We start from the raw sequence: 24,089 nt of genomic DNA on the forward strand, positions 1-24,089 counted from the left end.
GCATTAGGTTTTGAGGTGTTTGTTAGTTGAGTTTTGGATGCTGAAATTTTGTTGATAAAGGTTGAAGTGTTCAAGATAAAATCCTGACTCTAATAGATCTATTTTATATGAAGATTTGTATAGAAAGAATATATTACTTGATTGTAATATTTAGAAACAGCCACTTCAGCAAAACAACTCATACCTCGTTGCTTTTAGAAAGAAATCTCTGCATTTATTTGGCCCTTATTTAATACTGTATTTATTCACTCTTGTTATGCATAGCATAAAGCAAAGCACACAAATAATACCTGTTGTGCTTTAGGACTGGTACTCCTCAATACCATTCCTCAAAAACCATTTGGGGATTCTGTGATTTTCTGTAAGAGAGCACTAAGAGAGAAAAATAGTACAAAGGCTTTTCTGTACTAGGAAAATGCACTAATTTTCTTACATTTGTTTATAAATGGAATAACAACATCTCATTTGTGACCACTGTGAATAAATTATGCTTATATAATGTTGTAGGAAGAGAGCTTGCCCATATCAACAAGGAAAATTATCTGCAAGATGTTAATGCTGACTATTATTTTAACAGCTCACCAGTAAAAACTCTGGTACACAGATCATGATATCTCTATTTACAATGATTCCTGGTCTCTCATTCCTACAGATTGTAATCATTTGCAGGACTGCCCAGTTTTTCATGCATTACTTTGTTGGGGCAAATTACTTTTGGCTGTTAGTGGAAGGAATTTATCTGCACACATTATTGATAACTGTGGTACTCTCTGAACGACGACTGCTCCAGACATACATTGTGATAGGATGGGGTAAGTCTGAAACTGTTTCCAAGTACTGATGATGTGGTGCTTTGCTGAGTCAGTGGAGGATATTTTGTAAAGAAGAAGAAAAAAATCTGAATTCTGTTTTATTTGTTAGTTTTGAAGCCAAATATTGTACATGCAGATAGGTCAGCAGTGGTGCATTCACTGCAGTTCAGCTTGACCTGCAGGTTCAGGAAATTGTTTTGTAAGAAAACAGATGCCTGGTGGGCAGAACAAGAAATTTCCTTTTATTTGACTGTATCTTGTCATCACTGAATATTATGGCACCATTAGCAACTTCATTTCCTTTCTTTGTAATAGAGCACCTCTACAGCAAAAATACCAAAACATTAGCAATTTTCATTTCAATGTTCCCATGCCCAGCTCACCTGGAAGTTCTAAAATGTGCTTCAAGTTAGAGGACAATCAGAAACACTGCATGAGTCAGTCTTATATTTCAGGCATTATCCATGATACAAAGACAATTTAAAGGTGGTTACTTTTGGCTGTCTTTCTCACCATCCATGCCTTGATTTCTCTGCTCCCTCTCACATTCCTTTTTAAATGACCCTTTTGCTATATCAGTATGGCCCTATGAGCACACAGGCTGCTGAGGCACCAAAACCACTGTTTTTCATGCTGGTTAGTGTTGTTTCATTGCTCATCATCCTTCCTACCTCTCTAAATCCCTTCCTCGCTCTGATCACCAGCTTGTTGGAATAGGGATTAATCATTTCATTCCTTGTTCAAACTGCAATAGACAAATCTGCTACAAAATTTGCTCCTTACCATAAGAGTATTAATAATAGTGATCATTTTCCTCTTGCTCCTCTTCCGCTGATCACATACCTGCATCATATTCACCAGTTTTCTAAGGGCTTTCCCCACTAATTAGATGAATTTTTAATTTGTATTTATTACAATCACTAGTAAGGTGGGACATCTGGCACCTCTCTTACAGACATTTATATTTTCACTGCTGCTGAGCCAGCAGGGCTGAGCCAGGGCTCACACCAACACTGCTCAGCTGCTGCACAGAACTGCCTTTGGTATCATCACATCATCATCCCCAATATCACCTTTCCTCATGAGACCACCTGGTATTCCCCAGAATCTATAGATCTGTTCCCATGCCCCAATTGCCCTTGCAGACCCTCTCGTTGCACCAATACCATTTCCCACACAAGTGAGACCCCTTTGATTTCTTCCCCCTTTTACCTCCTCAGAAATCTGTTCTCTTGGAGAATACTTTGTTTCTGGCCCTTTCTCTGTATTGCCACACTCCAGCTTTCTACGTGACCTTAGCTAGTATCTCAGAATCCTGAATAGTCCCTGCTCTGGTCCCAGTAAGCAACACCTCTTTAATTTCCATCACATCCACCAGAAAATCTCCTGTGTGTTATTGGGCTGAGAATCCAGATGAACACCTGTTTGTTGTAGCTCACATGCCTTGTGTTTGTGATTTGAGACTTGTGCTTGCACACTTGTAGTCCATTGGAAGAGTGCAGTAATCCTTTATTTCAGGGGTTTTTTTTTCAGTCTGTGATCTCCAGCAAGGTGTGGGGGCAACAATAAAGGGATGGGGATTCTCTTGGAGGGGTTTTGGACAACAATCCTTTGTCAGCTGTTTTAATTAAATAGGCAACATTCCATGCCTTCACTGAAAACTCCTTTAAAGATCAACAGCTGTTGCCTAAGGTAGTCTGTGAGGTCTTGTATGCTGATTACTTTGAATTCTCAGGGTCAGAAATTTGGCAGATTTCAGCAGATCAGCAGAGTGTTTATGTGTGAATGTATTTATCCATCAGAATATGCAAGATTCAACTACACAGTGAAAGTCATTTTGTATTTGAACTACAAATGGGGAAAGCTAGGATGAAGTTGGTTTTTGTAAAATTCTAAATAGAGGACTGAAAAGCACTTATCTTTGCGCCACACACTTCTGCAGGCTTGGCTGTAATTGACTCTGCTTTTCTTCTCAGTTGTTCCAATCCTGTTTGTGGGTCCCTGGGGAATAAGCAGATCCAAACTGGAGAACACTGGGTAGGTTACTAAATCAAATTTGCCTTGGAATATTGGCTTTGTTTGTCAGCTGAATGCCCTGGACAGTACTTGACACAAGCTGACTAGCAAATTATAAGATTATGGAGCACCTATTCATACTTGTTACATTTGTAAGCTTCCCTTTAGTACTTTTACATTAAACTACTTCTAGGAATTCTCAGATTTACTTATGCATAAATCAAGAAGGAGAATCAACTTGCACTGTTCCTGAAATGAGTTTTAATTAGTATTCACAGCCATTTTGTAAAAAAAACCCCAAAAACAAAACCAAAAAAATTGTAATGGAGGCTAAAGACAAAACATGATAGTCACTGAAAGCTGATCTTAATGAATGTTTTTGGTGAGAGCATCAGTGACAGTAACATGCACTAGTGCACATCAGTTTCTGGTTCTCAGTGATGCTGTTGCTGACATCACATAAACTTTGTGGTTTATGTGTGGTATCTTCTGTTCTCCTTTTATTTTTCCTGGTTTCTAGACAATTTTATTTGAAATGCCAGCATGGATAATGAGAAACATCCAAATCATAATTGCAGCCTTATAGAGTTAGATGTCCTATAAATTGTAAATGACAAGCCAAGATCCTACAGAACCTCAGGCTAATTAGCAAGGGGAAACATATGCACAGGATAAATTAGAAGGCTAAAGCAGGAGAAAAAGAGACAGCTTTAATGAGACAGTATGGATATTTTTTAGCAGATCAAGAAGCATGGTCACAATTCCTAGTTTACTCATTTCCAGTCTCCAGTTTCAGATAGATAATTTAAGTAGGATGAATTCCATTATGAAGGTTTGGTGTCAAGTACAGTTGTTTTTTGGATTCAAACACTGAGTTTGCCAGATGGTTCTGAAGTTTATGGTGGAGGAAAACCTTTAACAAAATTAATGTGGAAAGATCTTCAGAATAAATGCAATTAGAGTTGTTGGTGAAACTCTTCCAAGTTTTATTCCATTTCTTTTGGGGGGTCACCTGAAAAAGTTGAGCTTCATCAAGTTCCTTTTGTAATATATATACAAGTTGTGTCAGCATTCTAACTTTTTTTTCCTATGAAAGTAATTATAATTTAAATTATTCTCCAGGTGCTGGGGAACAAATGAACACATGGGGATCTGGTGGATCATCCGAGGACCAATGTTGTTTTCCATTGCAGTAAGAATTATATAACCTGTATTTTTTTTCCCTCCTTGGTCTTTGTAATTAGTGCCATTTTGTCCTTCAAAATTTTGGAGCAAATAAGATAGAGTTTCCTACTACAGAAATATGAAGGGGGACATAAAGTGACTGAATGAATAAATTTTTGTTCAAAAAATGAGGAAGCAGGGTTCTGTATTAAAAAATTGAAATGTAATTTTGTACTGGAAGATCATGTATCAAATTATATGTCAGGCTGAATAAGGCAATGATAAGTTACTTAACTTGGAACATTTAGTAACTTTTTTGCATAGGATTTTTGGTTTGTGGGAGAAAAATTGTAAATGACTCATCATAGCCATTTGAAGGTCTCATTAGGAAAAAAATATTTGCAGATTGGTCTTGGTCAGGTGAGCACAATTTAATTTAAAAAGGAGTGAATCCGCTGTAAAAGAATGCCCAATGCTTTTTTGGCTGCCTAGAGCCTCTTTATCTGAAGAGCTGCAATCACTGCAGATTTTTAGCACCTCCTGCTTACCTGTCCTGGTTGGGTGAAGAGTTACATGACCTGCAGGTAAATAAACTGTTAACTGTGTTGTTTGGAGAGAGTTGATGCCAGCAGAGGCTGTCACTGCTGCTCCCTGCTCTCTGTTGCAGCTGTGACAACAATCTGCTTGTATTCCAACCTCATCACAATTGCATCCCAGAGATTTGGTGGCAGCTTTTGCAAGTGCTTAATAGCAATTATACATTTATTTAGTAGTTATCTGATTAGTGCAATAATATTTATTATAAATAAACCATATGTATTTTCCTTCCAAAGGTGAACTTTGGCATCTTCCTAAAGATTCTCAGAATGCTGATTTCCAAGCTAAGAGCTCAGCAAATGAGCTTTCATGACTACAAATACAGGTAGGTAATAAACAACACAGAACTCCTAACCCCTTTTTAAAAATTTTGTCACATCAAAAACTTGCCAGTTTTACCTTAAAGGTTTAGCTACCACCACCAGGTATAATAGATACTCAGAATATGATAGAGGAAAGCCACCTGGGAAAACAGACATTTCCTTATCTGAGAGGCAAAGGCAGGTCACCTGTGTGCTGAGTTTTTTGGGCATTTTCACAAAGGGTTTTTAGTGCAGTGACATCTCTGCTCTCAGGGATCTTCTCTCACACCTGTGGCTCTTGCTGCTTTGACACAGTTTTCCCTTCATTACCAAAATTCAGGAAGAAAATTAAAAACCCTCCAGCACTATGCAGTGCTAGAGGTTCAGGCATTGCTTGATTCTGGCCAGGATGTGCCATGGAAAACATTCCATTTACACATGCCTTTTAACCAGCCTTTCCACAGATTTATACACACAAACCCCCCAAGCAATTGTCATTCAATGGTCCCAAATTACACATTTTAGTATTTGATTTCCTATTGGTTACTGATCCCTTCACCTCTGATGCTAATTTTGTCCTCATTCTTTGGTTCTCTTACTGATCTTTTCCCAGACCAGGTGCCTCTAACACACCCGGGGGTGATGTTCAGGGGACGATGCTCATTAATGTTCTCCCATGTATCTGCTGGTTCCTCCCAAGCTGTAGATCTCAAGCTCATCAGGCTTGCCTGGTGAACAGAGTTTTTTGAAGAGAAACTTGATTTCCCTTCCCCCTGAGCAAAGGCAAGCAAATCCCTCACTAAAGCTTAAAAAATTTAGGTATTGTATCATTTCCAACACCTTGAACGTGACAGAGGTCCTGAAAAGAGTGTGTAGATTTGTGAGATACTCTGGGGAGGCAGCAGCATTTCTGAACAGCATTTTCTGTTAGCCTGCAAGCTTGCAGGCTTGCTGTGGGCTTTTCAGGAGTGTGTTAATGGTACATGATGTTTCTGTAAGGCCTGCAGTTGACCTTTTCACAAACATCTCCCCACTTGGTGAGAACAGCAAGGGCTCTGCAAGGAGCTAAGGCTGCAGTGAAAACCTGCAAACAATAGAAACATGAGGATTTAACTGCTTGCCAAATCCCAGTCCTCTTCTGTTCTGAGTATCTTTAATCAAACATTGTGAACTTCTGGTTGTTACTACTGTCCTGCCTTACTAAGATGAATTGTTTTATTGTCTAAAATGACTGGGCAGGGGAAAATGGAAATTCTACTACTAACTTCCTATTAAAATTCAGTATTACATCTTTAACAAGAATAACATTTCCATTTTCCTTTAACATTCGAGGTCCAAAAGATCTCAGCTATGTTCCTAGTACAGGAAGATGGTTGTGATGACAGCCACAGACAGCAATGTCTAATGTTTTGCATTGTATTCTACTTTCCACTGCTTATAATTTTGCTAAACTTTCAAAGATTCAAGCTATTGTTCACAATACAAATTATCCTCAGAACTCACTTGCTTTTGAGAGCTCTTCTTTCATCCATAGAAATGTCACCAAAACTGCAGGGAAAACAATAACTCTCCAACATTTTTAGTGTTAGAGAATTAAGGCATTACTTTATTCTGGCCAGGATGTGCAATAGAAATAATTTCATCCACACATTGCCCAGGTTGTGCAGAGAAAGTAATAACAAACAGCATGAGTTTGATGATAGTGCTCTTTCTGTTCTTGTCCCTAACTTTTCACCTAAAACTCAAAGCTAAGATTCCTCCCTGCACAGACTTTTCTGATAATGTGCTCCAAAACTCATATCTGGGGATTTATTCTCAAAACCACAAAACTGCTACTACCATTCCAAAGTCAGAATATTGAGGGCATGTTTATGGAATAATTTCTTTGTCGCCAAGTTTTTGATTTTGGCACTAAGGATTTTTAAAAATTAGAATAATCAAAAATTTTCTTTTTAAGATTGGCAAGATCTACACTTGTGCTGATTCCATTGTTGGGGATCCACGAATTTGTATTTACTTTCATCACTGATGAACAGGTGGAAGGACTTTCAAGACATATAAGACTTTTCATTCAGCTGACAATGAGCTCATTTCATGTAAGTACTGTTTGGCAAGTATTGTTTTTAGGGGTAATAGATCCAAGTGCTGCTGACCACAGTTATGGTGAATTCTGATTTAATATTATGTTCCAACTACAATGTCTCTAAATACACTGTTGCAGTAACAAGACAAAACTTTCACAAACTGCATACTCAAATATAGTAGTCCCAAACACCCAAAAAGGAGTCTGACATTTTCAGAAACAGGGTTTCCTTTGTTCTCTGGTAATGCATACCAGTTCATCACAGACCCCTGAAAACAGGATTAAAATTGTCTATTTAAAACACTCCCAGCCAAAGTCATAACTATGAGAATATCAGCCTCATCCAAGGTTTGGGCTCCATTTGCCTAGAGGATGTGTTTGTTCACCTTATCTGCAAAGTGGCACCATGAACTCCTGGATGGACACTCACAACAGCACTAAAGAATTTTTAGAGCTAAGAGAAAATTTGTCAGAGCCCTCCCATGGATGGAACAGTCAAATGGACCAACATCTGCAGGTGGAAAAGAAGTTTCTCAGCCATGCAGCCAGGAGTGTTTTACAGATGGTCACACCCTTGGCTGCCCTTCAGTCACCCTGCCTTGTTTAGTGTCAGTAGGCAGAAACCCGAGGGGAGGAAGGGATGTGTCTGGGGCAACTCTTTGCTCTCAGATCTCAGCTGCCAGGCTGAGGGGTAAAGGATCCACACTCCAGTAGAACAGGCAGTTCTGTGTAGTCCAAATTCCAGACTGAGCTGTTGCTGGAGCTCAGGGGTGATTCTCAGATGGTCACTCATGCACAGGCACAGGGTGTGCTGCCCTGTCACTGTTTGCTCTCCAGTTTGCAAAGCCAAAGAGCTAGGCACTGCCACAAAGCATTGCTGTCTGCCTCTGTCTGAGTTCTACAGCCCTGCAAAGCAATGCATTTTTCAGATAGTACTAATGAACTTGCTCAGCAAAGTTGCCCTTATCTTCCTGCCTTGATCTTGGGGCAGCAGCACAGCAATTTCCAGATCTTTATTTGCTGCAAAGCCCAGCAATCTTGCTGGCTCCAAGTCACTGCTGCTCAGTAATTCACTGCTCTGACAGATGCTGCCCATTTCTGCAGCCTGAGGCATGCAGTGAGCAGAGCACTGCTGCACTTTCCCCACACTTGATGATGCTCCTTGGTTTTAACCTTTACTAATGCACTTGTGCTCTGGTGTATGTGTGCATCAGTGTTTGGACACTGTTAGTGAGGTTTTACCTTAAATTTTCCACTCCAGCTTGAGGGGAAAAATGTTATGAGTGACAGGAGAGAATTCCTGCAGAGCCACAACCCCAAGGAGTCTGCTGACAACAGTGTTCATCATGGAATCATTGATCATGGAATTGTTTGAGTTGGGAGGGACCTTAATGTTGGAGTATATGTCCCTTGGTTAGACATATCCTTACTTGGAGAGGATGCAGCAGCTAAATGCTATTTTAAAAGCACAGAATCATTTAAAGTGAAAATTTTATTTACTGGCTTGTACAGAAAAATCTGATATATAAACCAGCTTACTCATCCTTGCTGAAGAACACAAACTTCATTCCTTTTAGAGAAACATGCATGCACTTGGCAGCATGTAATGCTTTGGAAGGAAAGCTTCATTAAAAAATACCCAAAGACCTTAGCCAATGTTTATTGCAGATTCTCATTTTTAGCTACAGCATTATTTATGAAGGGATTAGCCAAAAAGCACATAAACTGTACACAATTACATTTGTTTAGTCTGCAAATCTTCTCAGTCGTTTTAAAAGGCAGTTAAACTGTTTTGTTAAAGAAAAACAATTATCCCTGGGATCTCAGCTGAAGGTTTAACTCAAACATTTTCAAGGAGCACAAAATGAAATTCTAGACAGGAGTTCTGCTGTGGGTTCTGATGCTGCTTTGCTTTTGAAAGTGAAGCAATCTAAACATCTTGGCTCCCTTGTGCATGAAAACTGTTACCCTCAGGAAAAACCACTGGTTTCTGGTGGAGAGAACCCAGTTGTTTAATGAGTAATTTATCATGTTATTGTCAATAGAACTGAAGGACAATTGTGAGACTTACATGGGCATCTGTCCTTTCCTACTGGTGTTTCTGCTAATGAACATTTCTTCTGAATTCCTGATTCTTTGTTTTCACTAACACTGGGAGAATTCTGAAAATTCTCTGTTTGAGAAGTCACTACATATCAGAAAGCTAAGTGTGAAAATCGATTTACTGGGGGAAAATGAGCAAGCATTAAAGAAACCAGGATATAAACTAAACATCAAATATAAATAATTAGCAAAATTTTCCACCTTCTGGTATGATTTTACAGTGCTTCTGCTAGTCACTGCATGCTCTGTCCCTGCAGCAGCAGCAGCAGTGAGTTAGATTCACAGAAGTGTTTACAAACTGAAATCACCCCAGGGATTTTCACACAGGCAGCTCCTGATCTGGTGAGTCTCTGCATTTCTCACAGAGGCTGTGACAGGCTTAGCAGGCACAGGACTCAACTCTATTGTGTAGGTTAAATCCTGTTTCTGCTTGTGGTGCCTGTGAGGCCAAATTTAGAGCTCATACCCATAAAAAACCCTCCAGTAGAGTCATGGACTTTCTACCCCCCAAAAAAGAGAACTGCCTCCAGGTGCAGGAGAAATTGTGCATGAAAAGTTGCTTTTTAGGCTAGTAAATTTGTATTTAATATATTGTAATATATTTAAATATTTAAAATCTTAAATGATAATACATTATATATTTATGTGATATAATGATTATGTTACAATTTGTTCTTAATATCATTGATTACTAACTAATGAACTCTAATTAACTATAGAGCTAATTAGATAACCCCATAGATAACTACCATAACCCAGATGAAGGATGAAAAATGATAGAAATAAAATACATGGAAAAACAATTCTGTTTGCTATTTCTCCTATCCCCATTTCCACTGCTGTGGCAGATAAACTGCTTGTTTTTGTTAAGGAATTAGTGACTCCAAATATTTCAGGACTGCTAGAAAATTAACAGTAGGTTCAGAATGCTATTGGTTAGTGTTAGGTATAATGAAAAACATTGAAGCTTCTGTGTACGTGAATTTTGTTTTAAACTTTTGTCTGAGAAAAGCAGAAACATTTCTGGGAAAGTCTGAGTGTGAAAACAATTGAATTCTGTCACCTGCACTGTGTATGGTCACAGCACTTTGTAGCTCTGATACAAACATTGTCTTGGGACTCAGAGTATTTGTTCTCTTAATCAGAACTTGTGTCACAGATGCCTTTAGACACACCAAAAGAGCATTTCCTGAGGCAGTGGGAATCAATCTGCATGTCTGTGTTGGCTGAGTGCAGCCTGTAAGCTGCTTTAGTCTGAGATCAAACATGGGCAGAGACAGGCAAATGGAAAGAATAATTTTGGGGCTGGTTTAGAACAAGTTGTACCTCTAGGATTTTGAAGGTGTTTATCTAAATCAATTTCAAAGGAAAAACAGGAATTCAAAATAGTCATAACACTCAATGTAGCTGAACTTTGAACTAGCATAAATCACATAATATAGAAGTAATTTGTAAAAAGCACTCAAATGAGATCTGTCTCAGTAGACTCAATCACAAACCCAAACAAGCATATGGATAATATGAGAAACAAAGCTGCATTTTTATTTATTATTTTTCCATGTTTGGAAATAGCAGCAGTCACAATATAGCAGCAATAGTTTGGAAAAAAATACTATGTGGTAGCAAAATGAAGATAAAGCTGGGCTGTATAGTCTGTTGTTCAGCATCCCCACAAAATGTGCCCTGCACTTGCCAAGGAACTGCACAAAACAAGTGACTGACTATTTCATTAATAAGCAAATGCAGGCAAGTAGTTTCCTTACTGAAAATTAAGGAGCACTGTTTATATTTACGGTTTTAACATTAATGTCTTCTTTAAAGCTTCAGGTATTTCCTGCACACTGACTTTTTTCTGTCACTCCCATTCTCTTACAGGGCTTTTTGGTAGCAGTTCTCTATTGCTTTGCTAATGGAGAGGTAAGACACAATGCTGTGAGAAAAGGTTTTGTTCATTGGTGAAGTATATTAATGACACCAAGAAGGATGAACACACTGATGAGCTCTGCTAATGAGAGCATGTATGCATTCCTTTGAGCTGGTAAAACTGTTTTGTGGGAAGAGAACAGCAAGAATATCACAGGTTTGGACTCAAAAGCAAAGTATTTCCATTGAAGCCTGAGGGGTGATAACACTGAGGTAGGGATAGCCTGGGGTGACTGAAATACCACTAGGTGGTCACCCAGCTAAACTCCACTCCTTCAATCAGCTGAAAGCCCAGACTTTGGGGTCAGGCAGGCTGAACCCTCTCTTAGTTTATCCCTTAACTCCATGTGAAGTGATCACATTTGGAGTTCTTTGCTGTCTTAGACAGCAACATGACAAAAAAAAAATTTCACAGAATCACAGAATGGTTTGGGTTGGGAGGCACCTTAAAGATCATCACATTCCAACACCCTAACTCCCTCCCACCCTTCAGCTCTGTTGTATGTTCCCTTCAGGCACTGGAAGAGGCTCCAAGGTTTCTCCAGAGCCTTCTCTTCTCCAGGCTGAACACCCCAGCCCTCTCAGCCTGACTTGCTACAAGCTACCTTGGAAAATGATGCTGTGCAGTTAATCTCAGTTAATTTCAAACGTTTTCTAAGTGGAATCTTGCTGTTCTCCAGTATATTTGGCCCAGGTGCAGACTGCCACTACTTGGAATAAACAGACACATATCCAGCATCAGGACACTGAAAAGTTCAGCACAGACAGTTGGCATGGGATACACTACAAGATACAGCTATAGGGATTTGGACACTTCCTAAAGACACCAGTGAAAGAAACAGATGGGATTTATAGAGAGGGTAGGCCAGATGTTCCTAATATCTATCAAGGAAACCCACAGTAATTCCAAAACTGCTTAAATAAAAAAGAGAGCTGGCACTTGTCTGCAATAGAGAAGTGCTTGTCTGACATTTGCAAAGGGAACAGAATTACTAGCTACTCTCATCAGCAGTTAAAAGTTGCTCTTTTGGCTTTCTACTACCTGTTCCAGCAGAACTTTCAGGCCAAAGTGCTGCTGGTTAGAGCCACGGGAAGTTCTGCTCCTCCAATGGGGACTAGAGCTTGCCCTCTGCTGCTGATGGGGTGCAGGCAGTGGGACAGTGCTGAGGATTTGTGTCAGGCTGCAGACAAAAAGCTTTAACAGAGCAAACCAGCTATACAAGCACAGCACTTGGGCAAAGCTGCATGGTGCTCATTTTCACAGCCCCTGGGCTTTCCTCCTCCTCACTCCATCAGACTGTAAACAGGGAAGTCACTTGAGCTCTCACACTCATCCCATTTGCAGAGGAAAAACTTTCCTAAGTCAAGTGAAGAGGTTGGACTCTTCACATTGATTTAGCAAACAAATCTGTTCCTATCCTACAAGGACCTCACCAGGTGCAAGGTGAGCCCCAAAGGGGCAGGAAGCTCAGCACTTTGCAGTTCCTTTCACTTTACACCTGGTATTTGTGTTAGTGAACTACAGGGTGGTCTGTAGTTATTGCCATTATTGCTATTCTCATTACTAGGCTCTTTTCTCCTCCCCTCAGGTGAAAGCAGAGCTCCAGAAGCAGTGGTCCCGTTTTCTGCTGGCAGATCCCTTTGGCTGCAAACTCTGCTTTCTTGGGGAAAACATCAAATACCTCAGGAAGTGTTCACAGAAACGAAAAAAGCAGCACCACAGCAGCAAACAGCACTTCTGCCTGGAGGTGAGCAAGCCCTGGGACATGCAGCTGCAGAAGGTGCTGGGGAGGCAGAGGACAGAGAAGGCAGGAGCTGGCTGTGTGCTCCCCTCCTGCCCCCAGATGAGCATGTCTGACAGCAGCGAGGGAGAAATCACCACTGGAGAGACAACTGAGGAGGTCTTTGAGGAAAGTGAGATTTAAAAAGCTATGCACTGGGACAGCACCTGCCAACAGCCAGCGTTTGGAAAGATCTTCTCCCACCTCCAGACTGTTCAGAGAGCTGGGAAATGCAGTGCAAGGATGAAGCAGTTTATATCCCAGATGTTTCAATTTTCCTGCTCTGAGAAAAACTTAATCTGGGTGTTGCTAACCTGTGTGGCTGGACAGAAGAGGTCTTCTGGATCATTTTTGCTTTTGTGATCTACACAAGGAAGTGGGATGTACTCTGGAAATAAGTGAGTTCTGGACACACATGGTGTCCCAGCAGCTTCATCCGTATCTAACTGCCCTTTGAGTCACATAATGAGAAGTTGTTAGTTTTTCTTTATCATAGGAGTGTTTCATAAATAGAGATATGTGTGTGGAAGCTTCCTTCCTTCACAGACTGAAATCATACCCCATCTCAAGAAAACCACCCCAATTTTAGACCAAAGCAGATATATTTTGTTTCAGCAAAATTTATATACATATATATATATATATATATATACCCAAAAACAGACTTGGGAAGAACCAAACTTCTACTTGCATTTTTGAACAACTTCACTTAATATTTAGTGCTGGTAATGTCACCATGAGACGAAAACCCAAAATATTTCCATGGAATGTGCCCAAATGAAATGCGCTGATACAATTTTTGTTACCTTACTTTTTTTTCTGTTATTTTTTGACACAAGCCACTGTGACTTCCTGTTTGCCCTACATGTGTCCTTAAGGACAAAACAGCTCAGTGGTAAGTGCTGCTTCCACCTTCCTCCCTGGGGATCCAAAATGGATAAAGACATGGGATTGTGACAGCACTAAAAGAATTCTTCCACCAGTAAACAAAAAACATGATGAAGTTTTATTTCTCACATAAAAACTCATCCAGAGACCTCTGAAATGCAATCCAATTTGTTAATATTCTATGATCCAGTTTCCAAACTTGTGAACATGAGCCAATTTGCATACTGAAAGGGAAAAAAAAAGAAAAAGGCAGCAGAAAGGTTCACAGGCAATATTTTTTTGCAACATAAACACCTACCCCAGGTCACACATGCTAATTCTCTAGTTACATAGCCCAATTATTAATTTCCCCTGTACTTTACTGGCACACATTCTCTTTTTAAGCAAGATGCCTGCAAAGGCAGTAAGAGAAGATATCCTGGGCAACTTGCTCCAGCTTCAACCAGGTCACTTCTGGAGGGTCCTTCCCACCTCAGCCAGTGTGTATTTCTGTCAAAACACCACAAGTCACTGATTTTCAGGGCTGCTGGTGGTTCTATCCACACACCACATTGTCCCTCTGGCTCTCCCTGCTCCTGCATGGGTTGTTATCCCCAAGGGTGGCTTTGCCAGCTTTGCAGCCACAAAGGCACTTCTCTGAGACAGGCTGCCTGTAGCTTCAACGTGTCATTTGAGCAGCTTATGTAACTTACCAGTGCTTTTACGATTATTTATCAGGCTACAAAGGTTTGGCCATATAACCTTTGGCAGTTATGATATACTCTTCTGTTGCAAAGAACAGATCAATTCATTGACTAGCACTAGCTCAAGAACGTATTTCTGGCACTTTAAAAAGTATTTCTGTTACAGTTCTATCTGTGTTAACCTATTTAGTCAATATAAAGCTGTATATTTCTGTAATATATTAATAAACTGTAAATGTTTGATCCATTTAAAAATAATGTATCTGCAGTTTTTAAAGGTTTTTTACTAGAATGTGCATTCTGCTTATATAGCATTTTATTGCAATGGATTATTTTAGCAGCCACTGGAAACACCAGACACCACACATACATACATTGTTTCTTCTCCAATTTAAAATAAACTGATTTCTTTTAGAGCTGTTGTTAAAGACATTAAAAAGCTTAAAGTGATTTAGAATGTGTTTTACTTAGGTGTTAAAAATGTCAAAACTGTAAGATTTTATGGTCTCTCAGTGAAATAGTTTACTTTTAAATTGCATCTTAAAGAGTTTCATATGGTCAATAAACCAGTTTTTTGTGCTCTTAACAGCAGTTCCTCTAGCTGCATTTTCTCCTCTCTATTATGGGTTTGGGCTTTTTGCTGCTTTCAGTTTATAAAAATCAACTGTTGTTATATAAGCAGCTCTGCAGGCCTGAGGTCTGATAAAAACAACCATCATATGGATTCCTTCAGAAAGCATGTTTCTAAGTAGATAACAGCAAGTTTCATAAGAATATTGCATTATTTATTTTACAGAATTATTACAAGCTCCTTGTAATGAACCATTTCTAGAAGACAGCAGTGAACTTCACAATTCACATATATTAGCAGAGTCAGTGGAAGAGCTGCAGAGTCAGTAGGAATAATTGACTCTCCTTGAAGGTCTGCAGACAGGTATCCTCCTGGGATTTTCTTTCCACCCTCTGTGGAGCCCCAGAGAGACTTTACAGCCTGATGAGCTGATAAAAGCAGCTGTAGCAAAGCCCTGGGAGTGAGAAAAGCCAGACGACTTTCCAGGGATCCCACAAGTGCACAGGCTGGACAGACAGAAAGACAAGAAATAGAATGTTGCTCTGACGAAACAAGAGTGGAGGAGACAGACTGACCTAAACTGGTGTTTGTTTACAAGTGGTATTTTATGTAAATTATGTATCTAATTTGCACATTGTCTAATTATCAGACAACAGAAACTTTAACACTTCCTCAGGGTTTTAAGCTTGTGCAGACCTGGTAACAGATCTTTTCTCTTTATCAATTGATTTTTTGCTCCCCAGATTTCCACTGCCTTATTGTCACTGAAACGATGGGAAAAACAAAACCTCTCCAAGAAACTCTCTACCATTATGAGAAATCCTGGCATGAGATAAAGGCTTCTTTCCCCTTGGTCAGAGAGCTTATCCTCCCACAGTGCTGGGAGTTTGGACTCTGCAGAGTCAATCCATTAAGTAAGACAAGGTGGCATGTTAATGCTTAGGACATCAGAGGCAACCCAAGCCAAAACCTGACTCCCACAGCTCTGGAGTTGTCTTTGCCAAGGATTTTGTTTTCCATCAAAACTTGCATGACAAAAAAAAATTGCCTTCCAAGCCCAGAATAGCTTGTGGGGTTCAGAAGAGCTTTCCCATTAGATGTGGAGTGATAACGGATCTGATATGTACAAATAAGGTTTATTCCATCTCAGCATTCTGCTGTGGGACATGCAATAAATCTTTTATATTTTATTACACCTAGAACACAACCTTCCAGACCAAGTGGCTCCTCCTACTGCCAGAGATGTCAACTATATGCTAATTATTCATGTGTACTTACATTCTTTGTTAAATATAGTGCTTCTACATGCCAGAGACTGTGCCTCAAAGGCTCAAATAGTGAAGCACAAACATTCCATTCTGGAAATCGCTGTCAGTTATGCCTTGGAATTGATAATACTGGTCCTTCCTTTCAGGATACAGCTTCTTGTTTTCATTTGATTCTGGAATTTTCTTCCCTTTTCCCATCAGTCTGAGCTCCCATTAAGGAAAATTCTGTGATCTGTAAAATTCTTCATTATGTTATCTTACTGACATCTTTTCCAGCTTTCATTGCGACCACACTTCAGGATTTTTAACTATTTTTTTCAACCTGCCATTTCAAATCTCACAAACTCTCTGCTGCGCAAAATGTCATCTTGTGTTTAGATATCTCTGCAGTCATTGCTGGAGCCACACACAACTACAATGAGAAGCAGCTGCTAGTGCACTTTGTCATTGCAATTAGCTCCAGGTAATTAAAGTTCAGCTGCCACATAAACAGCCCTCAAAGGCTGTTTCGTTGTGTATTATGTCCCTCACATTGTAATAATCATTTTCTCCCATCACAGCCAAATATTCTCCCAGTTTAGTTTGTTTTCTTGCCTTCTCTGGAGTCAAATCTGATTTCAAGCCCAACATGACTCCTGCAGACAGTGATGAGCAGTCTTGGCTGATCTGCCACTCCCAGAGCCTGACCTCTTTCCAAGGTATATCTGATTGCCTCACTGAGACTCCTGTCCACCCAGCCTGCCATCTCTGTCCACCCAGATGCCAAAATCCTGATGATTTTACCCTGTTCCACATGTCCTTTCCTCACAGGGTCACAATTTCCCTGCCTGAAGGCCCTTATGGTTTCCAGCAAATGATTTGATTTGGAGGGAGCATGGCCTGCTTCCATGGGAAGAGCTGACTCCACGTATTGTGCACCCTGAACATTTGCAAAAACAAAACAAAAAAAAACCAAAAAAAAAACCCCATATATAGCTCTGTAAATAAAAAGACTGTAACTTATGCTGTAGCTCTGGGAGACTTGAGTGTTTGGTTTTCTGCTTTATAAAACAGGAAGTCAAAATCAAATCGGAGCTGGAGGTTTTTTTCATCCTCTGCTTTCAGGGACTTGTGAAAACAGCAGTGCAAACAGCCTGCAGGACAGACCACTGAGGTTGGACTGTTTGACCCTCTAACAAATACTTCACTAGTGCATGTTTGTATTCTTTCATTCATACAAGGACCAGGACAGTAATTTCCCCAAGTAAGAAATGACATGAGTATTTCTGTAGTTTGAGTCAAGCTAGAAGATCATGACTGCTGAAACTTCCCTTGTGTGTGAGGTTAGCTCAAAGTAAGCTGTGCAAACAGCATTCCCTGTGCCATTTGCTCTTGACCATTAGTTGCTCTTGCCTGCCATTGTATTCATTGAAACCACACTGTGGAATCTAAGCTGATTTATTAATTATTATTATGGCTGCAGAAGTCCAGCACAGATATTCCTGTGCAGAATGGTGTTAAACCTCGTGACCTTTGCATCTAAATACATCTTTGCAGGCTGCCACTTTGATTTTTTGGGGGAAAAAATGTAGGAATCATATGTGTCTGAGTATCATGCAAAGATCTGAAAAGGCTAAGTACAAGTAGATTACACCCCAGTGATGTGACTGCAAATTCAAGCTGCACTAAGCTCATATCAACAAAGTCCACGTGCATGTGGCACTCCACAGGTCTTTGATCAAACTGCCACAAGGTGTGGGTGTGGGAGAAGAAAAAGCAACTGGGTAAAGACAATTCCATGCTCAGTGTGTCTCTGTACAGTTTATTTTACAGGAGATGAGATGAGCACTATGGTGTATATAAACTTGCAGAACAATATAGGAAAATACAGTTTAACCATATGAAATTGTTTTACAGTAAGACAGAAAAATTACATATAGGAATTGCCTTCAACACTGAAGGACAAGATCCACAGCTGACATCAAGTAGCTTCCACTGAACCCTGCCAGTTTACCCGAGCTGAAGATCTGCCCCTGAAATCTTTTCTTCATGCGACTTAAGTTCAGTAAGTGATTCCTTCATCTATCCTTAGGGAACAAAAGCCATCCTATAATTTCCACAATGATCCAAGATTTACTAGTAACCCAGACAGAGGCTGTGTGAGAAATAAACTATTTAAGGGGTCTAGTCAGGCAAAATTTATGAGAAGTTACAAAATTTTGGTTAAGCATCTTTAAAAACAAGTCATTAGTACTGGCAAAAGACAACTTTCCTAGAAATTTAGAAGTATTTAGGAAAACTTATGAAAAAAAGGACCAAATAAGCAACTTTATTTTGGTAGAAAACTCTGGTTTAGTGTATGACTGGTAATGTGGCCTGCCTGTGAATCCCTGCTGCTGCAGTGTCTGCAGAACTGCCCAGTGGAATTCTCACAATGTCTTGCATTGCAGAAAACAAGGAAATCACCTTAGGAGAAGGAACTCTTTGTCCAACACTAGTACCTGCTGGTTTTGTAATAGACAGAAGCTGCTGTCCCTAAAGATTGTTTTTGACTTAAAAGAATATGGACATCCAAATTCCTTAGGCTATTCTGATAATCTCAGCCATGTCATCAAAAAACTCCAAAGGAACAAGGGATTTCAGGTCAACCATTCCCAAATTCTGGGATTCACATGACTAAGATTGTTATGTTAGCAGATGTGAGATCCCTGAAATCACATTCAGCTTTTGAAGGACCAGAACATTTCTTCTCAGCAACTGCTGTAAAAAAAAAAAGTTGTGGGTTTTTATTATTACATTTATTTTATGCAATAAAGTGTAACAATTCCTTTATGCAAAATTATCACTGCATACAATTTTTTATGCAGAATTCCCTGCTTATTCTATTGAGATCCCTACACTGAAGGATGGGTCCAAAGATTAGCTTCAATGCAGTTGCTTTTAAATTTAATTTTTTTCCATTGAGAACTTAGGATGCTTGAGCTGGACAGTAAATTATCAGAGACAAAGGCAGGTCTCCTGGAGATGTGGATGTCCCAAAAGGGTGCACAGTTCAGAGCAAGGAAGGGGGCTGAGAATCCTGCCCAGATCTGTGCACAATGGCTGCTCCTGAGATTTGGCAATTTGTAGGGTGAATCTGTGTACTTTACATGCTTGTAGCAGATACTATTTAAAGAGGCACTTCGAGGAGATCTACTAGCAGAGTTTTAATAGGGTTGCAATACAAGCCATTATTCTGTTACTTGTTAAATCAGTAGCCCTAAAAGACTGTATATATTCAAAATTATAGTCCTGTCCACTCACTGAACCTGGATAGAGCAGCTGGAAAGCTTTTGTTCTGAATATCCACTGAGTCTGTCTCTTATGATACACCTGAAATAGTTCAACTTAATGTAAGTTGAGGGAAATAAATCTGAATATTTCAAATCTATATATATTTTTTATGTAATTATTATGTGGTTAATCTAAGACATTTTTTTACTGGTCTATGACAGATTTTATCCACTTACAGTTCTTGGACTCAGATGCATCATTAGGCACAAAAGGTTTCTGCCTTGAGGAATGCATGGGATTAGAAATTTGAGTTGAATTGTGCTATGTGTTGGTCCCTTCAGAAAAAAATGTCCAGGAAGAAAAAAGAAACTGTGGCTAGCACAAAAAGAAGTTATTACACTTCCAAACCTGGTGGCTGATAAGAAAAATCCAAAATAAAAACCAAAATAACCTCTCCAAAAAGCTCGTAAAACTCTCAAAAAACACCCCAAAGCATGAAGTTTGGTCAGCATGTTGAAATAACAGATATGTTCTATGAAATTTCAAAATTAAAGGTCCTGAAAAGTGGTGTATTTCACTGATGAAGGGCTGGCTATAGTAACAATGGAGAGGGAAAAATCAGAGTTGGAAGATGCACCATTCATATGAATAAAATCCACTGAAGACAAAGTAATGGGTATCATTTATACAACAATGCTGCTCAGGAAAAGACAAGGATTTGCTGCCAGGAAAGACTTCATTCCCATTGTGCAAGAGCAAGGCTGTGAGCTCTGAGCTCCTGAAGCCCAGCAGGCTCAGCACCCCTGCCCTGCTGTCTGGGCAGTGCAGTGTGACATCCCTGTGCTGCCATGTGCCACACACTGCTCTGCAGCCCTCAGGGCAGCACTGGCACCTGCTGGCCTCCTGTGGGTGCAACCAGGTGGGAGATGGAGAGCTCTGTATCCAGTGAGGGAACAGCTCATCACTGATTTTCAAGGGCTGAGCAGAAATGGGAGAATGATGGGCCTCTTACTAGACCCAGCAGGGTCTGAGAGAGATGCCACTGAGGAGACTAAGTACCTTCCTGCCCTTCCTTCCTTCCTGTGTCTTTTAACCTGAATTTATCTGTGACTCTTGCCCACCTGGTTAATGTGATAAATGTGACTAGCAGGCTCCTCAGGTGCCTTGTCAGACACTTCTGGTGCACACAGGATGCCTATCAGCCATTCCCCACCCCTGTGCCAGGATGGGAGGAATGTCCATACAGCAAGAACCCCTCAGAGCCAAAGCTTCAGCAACTTCTGCAACATCACTCTCCTACTTCAACACACACTGGGTAGCAAAAAGCCTACAGGCTTTCCAGAAAGGACTGTGAACTGAAAACGTCATTATTTTGAAAACTGCCTTTTTGACACTGTCTTTTGAAGATGTAGTTCTTGCCAAATAAGAGAATTTTCATGGTGACCAGGAGTGTCCCCAGGACACCAGAGCACCAGACTCTGCCTGCCATCTCTGGGGACAGACAGAGCAGGCTGCACTGGTGGACAAGAGCACATGACACCATGAAATAGTAAATCTGTTTTCAGTTCAAAAGGAAACAATCAAATAACCACATCAAGAAGCAACATCTACTCATTCCAAGGGGACCTTCAAGGTGCTTGTCTGGATTTCTTAAGGTGCTTGGTAGTGAAGGACCCACCTGGGTAAGCAGTGTCCTTTCTCTCCCTGTGTGTGACTGAAGAAATAGATGGGCAGTACTTTGTCACTGAATTATGGATTTGAGTTTGTACAGCTGCATCAGTAGGTCCACACTCCAGAGCTGTGTTCTGACTGCAGAACACTACTGGAGCTGCTGGGAGCTGAACAGAGAGCAACTACATCTTATACATTAAGTATTTCTCATTTCTTAATATTTACTTTATCTATTTACTTGAGTACAAGTAAGGAAAAAAGAGGCTTGTGTATTTCTGTTTGTTAGCCTGATTTTCAAAGACTCTTATCTCTTAGCTCCCTGTTGTGTTCCAAGAAATCTCTCAGTGTTGAGCACTTCCAAAGAACAGGTGAAGAATGCACATTTGTATATAACAAGCCTAACTTGCAGTGAATATTTAAATAATGACATTAAAAACAGCGTTAATTTTAAGGAGGTTTTGACAAAGCCTGAGAAACTACGACTGCTATGAGCATACAAAAGTTTCCTGTGAGTGCCTCACAGAAAATTCCTCTTAGGAAAAAAAAAACCCAATGTAAGGGAAAAAAAAGCTGCATGAAGGGAAAAAGAAGCAGTGCACAAGTTTGCATGCTGCCTGTTAGGCACTCAAAGAAATGTGATTTCAGTGTTTACTGTACCTGTGCAACATAAAGGGGAGCACAGCTGCACCCCAGCAGCTCAGAAAGGGTTGCAGAGGGGGAAAGGGAGTCTAGAAACATAACAGGGATTTCTGCATGATTTTTGCTGTGGTTACAGTATTTTACAATTTAAAAAAATTAAAGCTATCTTCTAAAATTCCAGTGTCCAATAATGAACTAGCATCCCTATAAGGGAGCAACCAAAGTCTTTCAAAATTTGTCCAACCCACAGAAGTGATGAACAAGGGTGTGTTACAGAGATGACTGAATCTGGAGCAGGTTGGAAATCTAAGAATTAGTGCCTTTTGGATATTGCTCCAAGAAAGAAACTGGAATCTTGCTGCTAATGGGAGAAAAGTGCATTTTGTCCTTGTGGTAAAGGACTCACTGCTTTCAGCTCATAAACTCCAACAGGAATCAGCCAACAACAGCACTGGATCCAGAATGAGCTCTGGTAGGAAATCGGCTGAAAGAATCCCTTAGGGAAAGAATTGCAACTGTTCCAGAAGATGGCCTTGAAGACATAGGCAGGAAGGTATGGATGATGAATAAAAAGCTCTCATTCTGTATAGCAGCTGAGGGTACAGCTGGCAAGCACCTCACCAGCTCTGGCACTGCTGTCAGGACACCCAACACATCTGAAGCCACAGGAATTCAGGAAGCCCTTTGGCTAAGACAAGGGCCAAAAGGCTCTGGCTGAAATGGAGTTTGCCAGAGAGCCATCCAGCAGAGGACAAGTGTGTGACAGCATCTGTCAGACAAAGAGGGAGCTCCACAAGTGTGGCAGGACTCCCAAAACACAGCTGGCTTCAACAGATCTGGGCAAGCAGAGCTACCTGCTAAGGCCCAGAGGAAAATTCCTTCTTGTTCTACCTCTGCCAGTGAAAGCAAACAGTACTGACTGAGAACTCACCTGCTCTGTGACCTCAGAGCACATGAAGATGTAAGACAACCCTGCCAATCTAATAGTCACAACCATAGTGACTAAACCAGCAAAAACACACACCAAATGTGTGAGCTGCTAGATGAAAGGAGATGATGCTTAAGCTCAGTATGTATGGAGGTAAGAGACTTACTTTGGTATTCTGCTGGTCAGTTACACTGCAGCAGCATCATGCAGCACATAGTATTTTAATATAACACCAACCTTGATCTTGCTCTGGAGAAGCAGCTGTTTAGGATGAGCATGAAGACAGACTGGGCTCCACTGCATTTTGGAACTCAGTGGAAGACAAATTGTACAATGCTGAGACTCCCAAAGTTACCTTCTCAGGAACGAACATGAGAGCAGGAACTCATGCTTTCCTTGAAACATGCCACTCTTTGAAGATGCTGCCTGTTAGAAGCACAGAACTCCAGCATGCCCTGAGCTGTGAGACATCACACTATCCAGGATCCATCAGACAGAGAAGGGCATGAGCCAGGTAACACTGATGCCATGTCTGCAGTGTCATATCAAGAAGGAAAATAATCTTTTGAAAGAAATAAGCTGGCAACTCTTTACAAGCAACAGCAAAACTTCCCTAACACTTTCTAACACCGAATACAGATAGGAGTGATCATGCAGACAAAGCATCTCATCTGTCATGGAGCAGAACTGTGTGTGAGTCTCCTGGGGCTGGGAAACATCAACAGCCTGTGCTCCTCTGGTTATTGAAGTGAAGAAATACAGACTCCATCAAGAGAATTACTGTTCTGAACAACTCACATTCTTAAAACATTTCAAATGAACCAAGAACTAGAAGCAGGAAAAATGTCAGGAAATAAAATCAGAAGTAAAAAAAACCCCAAACCCCCCAAAACAAACAAAAATCCCCAAACAAATAGAATACCCCTTCCACCCGAGAATTTAGAGCAGCTCAAATACACCTTAGTAGAGGAACCAAAACACATTTCAGTCCCCAGAGAAACCTGTGCTAATGGACAGTATTTCCAGTCCAAAATAGATAAAATAACATCTTTAAAGAAAGAGGAAAAATAAAGTGTAATTACTAACAGATTATTACAGGTATTTATTAAGGAGAATACTGTATAAAGTGCACAACTAGCTTTGTTTTGCAATCAAAACAAGAATGTGCTGAGGCATTGTCAGGATTGCTCATTTCAATTTACAATACAGCCTAGAACATGAGGCAACCTGAAATGCAGCTTTCAGGTATTTGCATTATTTTGGCCATTGACATTTTGAATGTTCAACCTGCACTTGTGGTTTAAAAAATACAAAAGTGCCTGTCCTCTGAAGTGCAAGGTAAGAGTTAGGAAAACTGCGCACTGGTATGCCCAAAGATTAGTAAGACAACAAGTGAATCACTAGAAAG

At 40.3% G+C, this 24,089-nt stretch overlaps 1 protein-coding gene across 1 annotated transcript in view; it reads left to right on the top strand.

Annotated features, from left to right (window-relative positions):
* GLP2R (glucagon like peptide 2 receptor) overlaps positions 1 to 13,748 on the top strand; it is a 28,909-nt gene extending 15,161 nt beyond the window's left edge. The window contains exons 7-13 of the mRNA XM_085077943.1: positions 653 to 812; positions 2,789 to 2,849; positions 3,951 to 4,020; positions 4,826 to 4,914; positions 6,849 to 6,987; positions 10,953 to 10,994; positions 12,590 to 13,748. Coding sequence (XP_084934069.1) covers positions 653 to 812; positions 2,789 to 2,849; positions 3,951 to 4,020; positions 4,826 to 4,914; positions 6,849 to 6,987; positions 10,953 to 10,994; positions 12,590 to 12,925 — 897 coding nt within the window. The 3' untranslated portion in view covers positions 12,926 to 13,748. The remainder of the gene's footprint in view (positions 1 to 652; positions 813 to 2,788; positions 2,850 to 3,950; positions 4,021 to 4,825; positions 4,915 to 6,848; positions 6,988 to 10,952; positions 10,995 to 12,589) is intronic.
* Positions 13,749 to 24,089: the final 10,341 nt, after the last annotated feature.

Source organism: Lichenostomus cassidix, chromosome 18, assembly GCF_008360975.1.
Source record: "Lichenostomus cassidix isolate B80296 chromosome 18, HeHo_3.0, whole genome shotgun sequence".
In the NCBI taxonomy this organism is placed as follows: Eukaryota; Metazoa; Chordata; class Aves; order Passeriformes; family Meliphagidae; genus Lichenostomus; species Lichenostomus cassidix.